Source organism: Dermochelys coriacea, chromosome 22, assembly GCF_009764565.3.
Source record: "Dermochelys coriacea isolate rDerCor1 chromosome 22, rDerCor1.pri.v4, whole genome shotgun sequence".
Classification (NCBI taxonomy): domain Eukaryota; kingdom Metazoa; phylum Chordata; order Testudines; family Dermochelyidae; genus Dermochelys; species Dermochelys coriacea.
Window position 1 is genome coordinate 4,932,772 of NC_050089.1, and position 12,144 is coordinate 4,944,915.

Consider the following 12,144-nt stretch of genomic DNA (forward strand, 5'->3'; position numbering starts at 1 on the left):
TGCACTGCTGCTCTGTGTAGCATGCTGGAGTAGGATTAGCACTTTCTTCCTCCCTAAAAAGCAGTGGCAGCCAGGAGAATCCCCCCTGTAGAATGACATCTCCCTGCTCCACATTTATTCTCCTTCAGCCACTTTCAGATTAAATCTGCTATTTACATATCAAAAATAAGATTCCCCTCACTGCTGGCCCAGCATGCTTCACCTGGCATCAAAGCCAAGCGAGTTCCTTTCTGCTCCAACCCTTCCCACTGACTGGAGAGAGTCTGGAATCCAAATTTAGCTGATGATTCTGTCAATGGTGCATGAAGCACAATAGAATCTTTCCCTGCTGTATGTATCCGACGATCATGCCAGATTAGGTACCCAGCACTTTCCCTGGATGGCTGCCATCTGGTGCTCCAAAGTCTAAACTCTCATTTAAATGATATTCAAAAATGCCTGGATTTTGATGTACCTGATTTGAGACACTGTGGGCCTTTTTTTCAGAAATGCTGAGAACTCACAACGCCACTCAAAATCAATGGGAGGGGCAGATGCTCTGACAGTCAGGTCCTAAGGGTCTCAGGTTGATTGCCCAGAATCCAGGCAACAAAAAGCAGAGACCACTTCTAAAAATGTAGGCTTAAGTTTTAGACTGATGAAGTGATGTCTGTCTGAGACCACAGAACGTCTGATGCAACAGCTTGAAAGTGTGCACTTCTCCAGGTCAGTCGCAGTGAATGTTAACTCTGAAGCCTAATAATGACCCCCACATTAACTATCTTTCTGATGATCAAAAGACACAAGACAGAAGAGGGATAATCATACATGAAAGCTGCACATTCTGCCATGACTGGGGCAGTAATTTGTCAGCACACAAATCAGCTGGGGCTCAGAAGACTGAGAAAAGAGATAACCCTAGAACAACTGTCACTTTTCTAACTACTTCCAGCTATTTTAAATAGGCTAGTGGCCAGCCCACTATAAGCCAAATGCAATCACGTTAATACGCTGGACTATTTGGAGGAAAAGAGGAGCAGCTTTGGGAAAAAGGGGCTCAGACTTACTAATGAAGTAATCCGATGTATAGCGGGATTCTGGGTATGCAGGGTTCACTCCGTTAGCTGAGTATGGCTTTATCTCATCTAAAAGAAGAAAGGGGAGTTAAAGAAACAAGCTCATAGGAATCTCACCTGTGCTGAAACTCTCAGTTATACATGGAGGTCAGAATTTCCAAAAGCATTCAGCTTCCATTTAACCTGGGATTTTCAAAGGATCAGAATCAAGCTAGGTGTCCAAATCCCATTGAACTGAGTGCCTAACTCCCTTAGATTCTTTGGAAAAACCTAGCCATATGCCCCAATAAGTTGCCTGATTTTTGAGATTGCTGAATAGGGTTCCCATCTCACCTGGAAGCTCTAGGCACTACTGAAATATTATTAATTACTTGGGGTGATATGGATCGAGTGTAAAAGAGCTGATGACTGAACCTGGTGATATTCAGAACAAAAAGAGCTCTCAACCAGGTTTCACGCTGGTTCAACATTCTAAGATTCAGAGCGACAATCGTGTAATCTCGCTATATAGATTATTATATTTTAATTGTTTTGTTTCCATTAATTTTGGCTCCTTTTCATTCTTTAACCTTTTTTTTTTAAATGAAAAACAGGGACACATTGTTTCAGAAAAATTTCCCCATTTTTCAACCAGCTTTAGCTATGTGTGTATGCCCAAAACACATCTGTGTTTTGGGCATTCACTCCTCTGCTGCTCCTACCCTACTCATGTGCAAAAGAAAAAGTGCAAGGCACAGAAGACGCTGTTCCTAAACTCATGAGGCATTGCTGCAGAGCCACCAACTTACTCCTACTTAATACTCTTTGGTGTGTGTAAGGTAGCACCTCAGAGTTACGAACAACAGAGTCATGAACTTACCAGTCAACCACACACCTGATTTGGAAACAGATGTAAGCAATCAGGCAGCAGGAGAGACAAAACGAAAGACCAAAAAAAAAAAAAAAAAAAGCAAATACAGTACAGAACTGAGTTAAAGGTAAACTCCTAAAACAATAAAGGGAAAACTGCATTTTTCTTCTGCATAGTAAAGTTTCAAAGCTGTATAAAGTCAATGTCCAATTGTAAACTTTTGGAAGAACAACCAGAACTTTTTGTTCAGAGTTACAAATAGTTCAGAGTTAAGAACAACCTCCAATCCCAGGGTGTTCGGAACTCGGAGGTTCTGCTGTATGTACAGTGCCTAGCACAATGGGGCCTGATCTTGGAAATTAATTAATAATAATAATAACTGTACACTCAGTACACATCTCATTTCACCCCTTTCCATCCATCACATCAGTGCTTTCCTGTGCGGAAGCCAATTTTGTCTTCCCAGTTTGGAAGCTACACAGTGTCTGCTCTAGCTCTTGTCGTTCCCACCTCGCTCATTGCAGGAGCAGCTGCAAAGCGCACAGGGCATGGACAGAAACGGGGTAATGGGACATTACAAAGGGCAACAAAAATAAAAGCACGAATTGCTCTGCTTTTGTTTATTTCTGCTGAGGCTGGAGAAAAACTAACCAAAGATAATGCACGTTCACTCGAAGGAGGCTAATTTTGGCCTCCTCTCCTGGGATTGCAGGGTGGAAAATATTCTTAAACAAAGGAAGGCTTTGTGGGGAGAGACCTAATCCCGAGTGTGCTTTTCCCCTCCCCACGGAGTCTGCCAAGCGGCAGGGTGGGTGACCACAGGGAAAGGGTGGGACTAGGTTAAAAAGGGCAACTTTCAGCTAGGTTTACAGTCATGCAGAGGGCACTGATGGCTGCTGGTAAATGAGAGTTATTTTAGGAAGAAATCTGGAAAAATACGACTGCAAACACCCAAATACATGAAGGAAAAGTCGCCCAGCTGCTGCCATTTTTATACCTTGTGCAGCCTGTGGTAGGTGAGTCACTCGCTCTGAAAGAGCTAACAGGAGAGGCATGTTAATAAGAGGGACCGGGAGGTTGCCGTGTGTCCTCATGTGACCTAATGCTTCTGGGTGGTTTAGTGAAGGTGAAGCTACATGCTTTGGGTCTAACAGACAAGGCCCCGGTACCACGCCCGCTGATGAGAATGACCAGCTACTCTTGGGAACGAAGGGCTCATGATTAAGACACTAGATTAAGGTTCAAGAAATATTCACTCAATTCCCAGCTCGGCCAATGCACAATGGGTATTTGCTCCATTGCTCTGTGCCTCAGTTTTCCATCTGTAAAACATGAATAGAAAAATCTGTCTTGTCCAATTAGATTTTAAAACCTAGCAGAGACTCTATGTTTGTACAGCACCTAGCACAATGAAGCCCTGATTTGGGGCAGAGCTTTTGGGTGACATGATAATGTGAATAATAAGGAGCCTTCCCATTGACTGGTTTCAGAGTAGCAGCCGTGTTAGTCTGTATTCGCAAAAAGAAAAGGAGTACTTGTGGCACCTTAGAGACTAACAAATTTATTAGAGCATAAGCTTTCGTGAGCTACAGCTCACTTCATCGGATGCATTTGGTGGAAAAAACAGAGGGGAGATTGATATACACACACAGAGAACATGAAACAATGGGTTTATCATACACACTGTAAGGAGAGTGATCACTTAAGATAAGCCATCACCAGCAGCAGGGGGGGGAAGGAGGAAAACCTTTCACGGTGACAAGCAAGGTAGGCTATTTCCAGCAGTTAACAAGAATATCTGAGGAACAGTGGGGGGTGGGGTGGGGGGAGAAATAACATGGGGAAATAGTTTTACTTTGTGTAATGACTGTGCCAGCAATGCCCCTCTACCATGTACATTGGTCAAACTGGACAGTCTCTACATAAAAGAATGAATGGACACAAATCAGACGTCAAGAATTATAACATTCAAAAACCAGTTGGAGAACACTTCAATCTCTCTGGTCACTCGATCACAGACCTAAGAGTGGCTATCCTTCAACAAAAAAGCTTCAAAAATAGACTCCAACGAGAGACTGCTGAATTGGAATTAATTTGCAAACTGGATACAATTAACTTAGGCTTGAATAGAGACTGGGAATGGATGAGTCATTACACAAAGTAAAACTATTTCCCCATGGTATTTCTCCCCCACCCCCCACCCCCCACTGTTCCTCAGATATTCTTGTTAACTGCTGGAATTAGCCTACCTGCTTGTCACCATGAAAGGTTTTCCTCCTTTCCCCCCCCTGCTGCTGGTGATGGCTTATCTTAAGTGATCACTCTCCTTACAGTGTGTATGATAAAACCCATTGTTTCATGTTCTCTGGGTGTGTATATCAATCTCCCCTCTGCTTTTTCCACCAAATGCATCCGATGAAGTGAGCTGTAGCTCACGAAAGCTTATGCTCTAATAAATTTGTTAGTCTCTAAGGTGCCACAAGTACTCCTTTTCTTTTTCCCATTGACTGTATTAGGAGCAGGATTGGGCCCCGTCTTCCCAGTTTGGAAATCACAAGGTTTCTGCCCTTTTTATTATTCATAAGTACTTTTCAGCCAAGGATCACAAACTGATTTACAAACATTCCCCTGGGCCTCTGAGAGGCATGCAGATAACTGTGTTTTACAGACAGGGAAACTGAGGCATGGAGGCTCTACATGATTTGCACAAGGTGACACAGCATGTGTGGAGAACAGCTGGAAATAGAACCCAGGCATCCTGAGTCCCAGTTCCTCACCCGGAGGATAAGATGGACAGAACTGCATCTTTATTCTTGTCCTCACACTCTTGCAGGAGAAACAGCCAGTGCTGAATCCAGGACCTAACCTGTAAAAAGACTTAGTTTTCTTCTAAGGACATCTATCTACCTAGGTAATTACATGACCTTCATTACCGCAGAGTCTGAGCCCCTATACATATAATAGATTTAACCTCACAACACCCCCTGTGAGGTAGGAAGGCATTCTCCATATTTTACAGCTGGGAAAACTGAGGCATAGAACACCATATCCTCAAAGGTATTTAGGCACCTAGCTCCCACTGAATCAATTCCCAGCTCTGCGATAGACCCCATTGGGGATGTCACTTCGGCCCAGATGCTCAAACGGAAATCAATGGGAGTTCAACACTTAAATACCTTTTAGGATCTCAGCCCAAGTGACTTGTCCCAGGGAGCTGGTAGAAGAGCTGGGAATTGAAACCACACCTCCTGAGTACCAATGGAGTGCCTTAACCACAAGACCATCCCGCTACCGTGGGTGACTTTACCAAGCGCTCAATAAAAACGAACGGAAAAAGAAAAGAACTGAAAAGACGCTGGAGCCAAACAAGGAGCAGAAAAACACAGGCTTCTGCAGCTCCCATGAACACCCATGTTTACCTTCTCAAACCACTGGTGACAGTAAAATTAGCAATCAGTAATTAACCTCCATTTGACAATGCGTTTCTTGGACGACACAGAATCCCCCTCCTCTCTGAGCCACCCAAGTCGATTACTGGCAAGGGCAGGCGGTGGATGCAGTGGATATAGATACATAATGCAATGGAAGCTTGGGCTATGGAACAGCCCTAGGAAGAACTAGCTGCTGTATCACCAGGTCGAGAGTGGGCTACAGAGTGTTTTAATTTGCTCAGTGCCCCCTGAGTTTTCTGGGCCCTTTGCCGTGTGTTAGTAATTCCTTAGTAGCCCAGTAGGGAGAATGCAGCAAGGTAGTCTCAAGATTGCCACTGATTCAAACTGGGGCAGCTGCTCCTTTAAATTCTCAGTGAAGGAAAAGTATCTTCAGGGGGTCCTAAAACCCACCGTCTTCCTCACTTGCTCCAGACCTTTAGCCCCCATTCAGCAAAGCAATTCAGCACATGCCAGATCCAATGCTCATTCTACTGACTTCAGTGGGCCATAAATCTTGGGGAAATGAATGAGATTACAGCAGATGCTTAAAGTCAAGCATGTGCTTTAGTACTTTGCTGAACTGGATGTGCCTGTTGCCACTATTCATGTCTCAATTACACAGCCCAGGCTCCTCATCAGCCATTTAAGTAGCTCTCAAAAAAGAAAAGGAGTACTTGTGGCACCTTAGAGACTAACAAATTTATTTGAGCATAAGCTTTCGTGAGCTACAGCTCACTTCATCGGATGCATTCGATGAAGTGAGCTGTAGCTCACGAAAGCTTATGCTCAAATAAATTCGTTAGTCTCTAAGGTGCCACAAGTACTCCTTTTCTTTTTTGTGAATACAGACTAACACGGCTGCTACTCTGAAACCTATTAGGTAGCTCTGTCACTCCAAGATATCAGATCAGACAGAGATCACTTCACCCATCCCCTCTGAAATGCAGCCACCTCTGGTTTGGAACACAGCTGCTGTTTAACCACACCCAAGGAACAAAGAAAAATAGTTTCCAATTGCGACTGGAAAGTTTGGGTGTGATTTAAAAGTGTTGGCCTAGCTGGTCCCATTGAAGTCAATGATTAAAATTCCCAATGGAACCAGTTAGGCCAAGGGTGAATGCCTTGGAAAAAAAAAACACTTTCATTTCTAGGAATGCAGAATGTCTCTGTCTTGCCCTGGAATTCAGCCAAGAAGCTGGCGTTAACACCCTTCCTCTTTCAAAGAGTGCCAGGAGCTCTTCACTGACCACCACTGGCCAGGACCCTCTGCTTTATGTTTTATCGGAACGACATCTCCAGCAGCACCCAGTGTCAACTCGGGTATGTCTACATTTGAGCAGGGCGCTGTGATTCCCAGCGTGCACTGGTGTACCCAAGCTAGAGCCTAAAAGCAGCCATGCATCCACAGCAGCACGGGCCACAGCGCCGGCTACCCATCTGAGTGTGTGCCAGGGGTCCAGCAGGGTTGAACTTAGGGTGACTAACGTGAGCCCCGCCCCTGCTGCCATGGACACGCTCCTATTTTTAGGCACTCAGTCAAGCTGAGCTAGCCTGGGTGTGTGCATACAAGCTGGGAATCACCCCTCCCTTCCCCCCCCCGAAAGGTAGACAGACCCTCAGAGAAAAGGGCATCAGCTGCATAGGGTAGCCAACTTTCTAATCGCACAAAACCGAACACCCCGGCCCCGCCCCTTCCCAAGGCCCCGCCCCTGCTCCGAGGCCCCACCCCCGCTCACTCCATCCCCCCTACCTCCGTTGCTCACTTTCCCCCACTCTCACTCACTTTCACCGGGCTGGGGTGCGAGAGTGGGGTGAAAGCTCCAGCTGGGGGTGCGGGCTCTGGGGTGGGGCTGAGGGTGAAGGGTTTGGGGTGCATGAGAGGGCTCCAGGCTGGGTGCCAGGGGGATATTGGGCTCTGGGCTGGGGGTGTGGGCTCCGGGTGGGGCCAGAAATGAGGGGCTCAGGGTGTGGGAGAGGGCTCCAGGCTGAGGCAGGGGGTTGGGGGGCAGCGGTTTGAGGACTCTGCCTTTGGGGGGTGGGTTCTGGAGTGGGGCCAGGGGTGAGGGGTTTGGAGTGAAGGAGGGGGATCCGGGATGGGAGTTGGGGTCCGGGGGGGGGAGGGCTCAGGCTAGAGGTGCGAGATCCGGGGTGGGGCTGGGGATGAGAGGTTTGGGCTGCAGGAAGGGGCTCAGGGCTGGGGCAGGGTGTTGGGGGGGTACAAGCTCTGGGAGGAAGTTTGGGTGTGGGAGGGGATGCCAGGCTGGGGCACGGGGTTGGGGTGCAGAATGGGGTGTGGGGTCCCAGCGGCGCTTACCACGGCTCCCAGGACGTGGCCATCAGGTCCCTGCAGCCCCTAGGTGCATGGGCAGCCAGGGGGGCTTCATGTGCTGCCCTCGTGCCTGTAGGCACCGACCCTGCAGCTCCCACTGGTCGCAGTTCCCGGCCAATGGGAGCTGCGGAGTTGGCACTCAAGGCAGGGGCAGCGCGGGGAGCCTCCCTGGCCGCCCATATGCCTAGGAGCTGCAAGAACCTGGCGGCCACTTCCAGGAGCCATGCAGAGGTAGGGCAGGCAGGGAGCCCGCCATAGCCCCAGGCCCGTCAGCCTGACTTGGCAACCCTAGCTGCACAGAGCCACAAACACCACTTGCGGCCACACCTGTATCTTCCTTAGAGGGCTCCCATCCACATACAGCCTCACCAGATTCTGTTTAGCCAAAAAGTCTGGAGGCATCACTGTGCCAGGGGTTGGTAAATTACTGAATCCTACTGTAGTCAGACCGTAAGCTGGGCTCTTGGAGGGCCTGAGATTCAGTTTGCCTCTTTAATACATGCATCCAAGGCCCCTTGGTGTAGCCCATGTGGTGACCCACTCAATTACCTTTCTGTAGGATCTCCAGATGTTCCCACAGAATATCTCCCACGAAGTCAGGCGCTAGCTCGAGGAAGCAGTCCTTGCCCAGAGCGCAGAGGGCAGCCCCGTTCATGCAGAACTTTTGGAAATCCACATCCTTCAGACTGAATTCATTCACAGCCCACATCACCCAGTCCCGTACATGAGTCTCCGTCCACTGCTGGGGGTCTGCACCAAGGGATCACGGGAGAGAGCCATTAATAAGACTTCTCAGGAAGTTAATAGTCAGGGATCTACAGTGGTCACTTCACCCGCCCCACTGAAATGCAGCTACTTCTAATGTGGAACATAGCAGCTGTTTAATCACCATGTGTTACAGACACACCACATCAGTGGGGAGCAAAATATCAGCAATCCCTACAACTATACAGACAGGTGCAGTGTCCCACAGATCCCACCTTTGGGTTGACATAAGTATAACGTACAATGGTGGGGAACATCATCAGTTTAGCTTCATCCTGTAGGGCTGAATGTTACTTTAGTCTGACATTGCAGCGGCTTTCTGTGCTCCTAACCCTGGCTTGAGACGAAGTTTATAACAGCCCATGTTCTCCCTAAGGGCATCAGTCTTCCAGTATCTTTTTTTTTTTTTTTCATTCAAACCACAAGCACCTTGCAGGTTATGACAAAAGACACCTGACACTTCTGCCCATAGTAAAAATTAACGGAGCTGAAAATCTCCCATGGCACAATATTCATGACCCATTGGATAGAGGGCCCCTCTGCTGCCTCGAGAGGGAACTCAATTAAAGCGGTATTGCTCACTGGGTTAGATGAGAGCAAAGGTTGTCTCAGCTTCTGAATGGGGTGGACAGAGATCACATAGATCAATCCATCAAGCAATGGAGGAAGATATCACTTGTGTATTCCTCCAGCCAGAGAAGCCAGGGATCAAGGTGATGGCAAGAGAGAAGGAATGGAAAGGAGCAAGAGGTTGGGAGAAGAGGATATTTCAGATGAAGAAATGTCTCTGGTTTATCACGGGTTTTGCCAGTTGCACAGGGCTCTGCCCATTGTGCACTACTGTGCCATACCTTTGGGGATTCCCAGCCGCTGTTGCTCTTTCGTGAAGCCGCTGAAGGTGGCCTTCAGCGCCTGGGACATCATTTCTTTACTGCTCGGGGTTAGCAAAGGCACATCTGCACATTCCATATCTGAAAGAAGCAGAGGAAGAGACAAATAAACAACTCACCGAATCTCATGCCCCACTAAGGCAGAGGATTATGGAGTTTGGAGCCACAGGAATTATACATCCAGAACTGAATCAGAAAAATAAGTGAGCCTAACAACGTGAATTTAAACCTCCTCCCAACTGCCTTATAACTTCACCCACAAACTCCCCAGCAGGATATCATGTGACAACATATCACATCAATGCTGCACAGGTTGGAAGTGGTAGTTTTAACCTGGGGTCATGCCACGATTTCAAGGATGTTCTTGGGTGAGGGACACTGCTGGGTTAAAAACAATGGGCCTGATTCTCTTTTCAGTTATCTGGTGTAAAACAGGAGTAACTCCTTCACTGATGTCAATGGAGTTATACCAATGCAAAAGCACATAATGATACTGACTTTGTTTGCAAAGTGCTTTGAGATCTACTGATATAAAGCACTATGCAAGAGCTAGGTTTATTATTATTAAAATGGGGAAAGTCAGACCTTAGTGATTTTTAAACAGAAAACCACAAATCTATTATCTACACTATAATTATATCTTAAAATTGTTTACTACAAATGATTTTTAAAAGACCTCTTAGGGTCTGCTCCAAAGCCCATTGAAATCAATGCAAAGTTTCCCATTGACTTCACTCAGCTTTGGGAAATTCCTCTAGGACCTGATCCTGAGAGATGCTGAGCACCAGCACATCCCATTGAAATCAGTAGAAACTGTAGGTTTCCCACATGAATGGTCCTATTGATTACAACCAGATTATTCAGATCCTTAAAAGAGACATGTGCTTCAGTGCTTTGCTGGACTGGGGCATTTACATAGTACTGTAATGTTCTGATGTGGTGTAGCCGAGATAGAATTTCATTGACGCAGATGCAAAAGGGAATCTCTAGGTTGATAGACACAGACACGCCCTCTCCGGCTCTCTGATTTACAGGGTTTAAGTAGTATATCATCACTCCACAAGGTCTAAGGGCTGGCTAGGATTGAGACATCACAGAATGAGCTGCTGGCTACCCTACAACCAAAGCGCTTCACGGACATCAATCAGTTAAGCCTCACAAGTCCCCTGTGGAACCCGGTAGCATGAAAAAGGGAAAAATATAGTTGGCTGAACACTTCAAAGTGCCTCAAAAGGTGAAAGCTAAAAGGGGTGTGTGTGTGTGGGGGGGAGTATTACTTCCCCTGAGTTGGTTTGCCCCATGCCCAGCGCTTGATTCCCAGCCACAGATCCTAGGGAAAAAGAGAGAGAGGAGGAGGTGGAAACACAGGGAACCCTGGAAAAAGTCCTTTTGTAACAAGACGCAGCATGACGAAAACCCAGCAGAAAAGCCATTCAAGGAAGGAGGCGAACAAAGAGCTGGAAAATCCCGGATTAACACAGAGTTACATAACGCACAATCCATACAGTGAAGCAATTGCTGAGTCAGTCACTGAGCAATGCATGGCCACCCCTCCCAGAGCCAGTGATGTCAGCCCAGAAATTTGGATCTTGGAGTAAATCCTGGTGAGAAGCATTTATATGGCAAGAACCAATTCAGTTTTCAGGGAGGCTGCAATAATATATGTTTGTTAAAAAATCCCTGTCCTCCCAATTAGAGATCTGACCCTTGAAGTGCTCATTTTTCAAACACACTCCTGAAATATAATGCGACTGGAGAAGGAAGTCATTATAAAATAATCATCACCAAGCCCTTAACCCTGCTGTAGCACTGTAGGTCTCAAAGCACTTTATGTAGGCAGGTCAGGTTGATTTTACAAATGGGGAAACTGAGGTACAGAGTGGTGACATGACTTGCTTAAGGTCAGTGGCAGATCCGAGAGTTCATCTAAATGTTTTTGTTTGAACGACAAAAAGATTTTCAATAAAAGGGAAATTTTCACGGCAAAAAAATTCCATTTGTGTAAAAAAACTGATTTTTTTTTTAATGAATGTCTGGCTCTGGTTGCCAAAAACTAAAAATTGTAGCTCTCGTTGAAATCCCAGCCAACTCTATTGAAGCCATGTCTACACTCCCACTTATGTCGGTAGAACTTGTGTCGTTCACGGGTGTGAATAAACCTCCCCCCCAAGCGACACAAGTTACACCGACCTAACCACTAGTGTGGACAGCGCTATATTGGCAGGAGAGCTTCTCCCACCAACATAGCTACCGCCACTTGTTGGAGGTGGATTAATTAAGTTGATGGGAGAGCTCTCTCCCATCGGGTTAGAGCAGCTACACTAGAGACCTTACAGCAGTGAAGCTGCAGCTGTACCTCTGTCCTGTAGCCACAGGCCTTATTACCCTTTCAAAACGTGTGTGAGAATTTAGGCCCCAGATCAGCAACGCACTTCACTTTCAGCATGTGCTGAAGTCCCCCTGACTTCCATGGGAGTTAAGCGCTAAGTGCTGTGTTGAACCAGGCTAGCGAAAGGTCTAGATGGCTCTGAAGACCTGAAGTCCCCTATTCATCCATGGAGTAGATGCAGCCCAGCATCAGCCAAGCAAACTTCCTGCTCCATTCCTGGCCTGCAGGGACCCTTTCAAGGGCAGATAGGGGAGCTCAGCCCTTGTGGTTAATTCAGTCTCTGGTCCTTCTGCAGAGACTGCCCAATGAGAGCCAGTTGTGGTGGTGGGTGCTTTTGGAATACAGACAGTAAGAACTTGTGTGAAGGCTGGAAATTCATTTCACATAGGCCAGTCATCGGGCAGTAACAATCTCCAGTGCTCAAAGAGTTGGGCT

At 46.9% G+C, this 12,144-nt stretch overlaps 1 protein-coding gene across 2 annotated transcripts in view; it reads right to left on the minus strand.

Moving 5' to 3' along the window:
• Positions 1 to 12,144, minus strand: part of ETS1 (ETS proto-oncogene 1, transcription factor) — a 125,298-nt gene that overhangs the window by 27,503 nt on the left and 85,651 nt on the right. For both annotated transcript variants that reach the window (XM_038380734.2, XM_038380736.2), the window contains 3 exons: positions 9,282 to 9,401; positions 8,215 to 8,415; positions 1,047 to 1,124 (listed from right to left, as the gene is read on the minus strand). In XM_038380734.2, the coding sequence (XP_038236662.1) occupies positions 1,047 to 1,124; positions 8,215 to 8,415; positions 9,282 to 9,401 (399 nt within the window). The remainder of the gene's footprint in view (positions 1 to 1,046; positions 1,125 to 8,214; positions 8,416 to 9,281; positions 9,402 to 12,144) is intronic.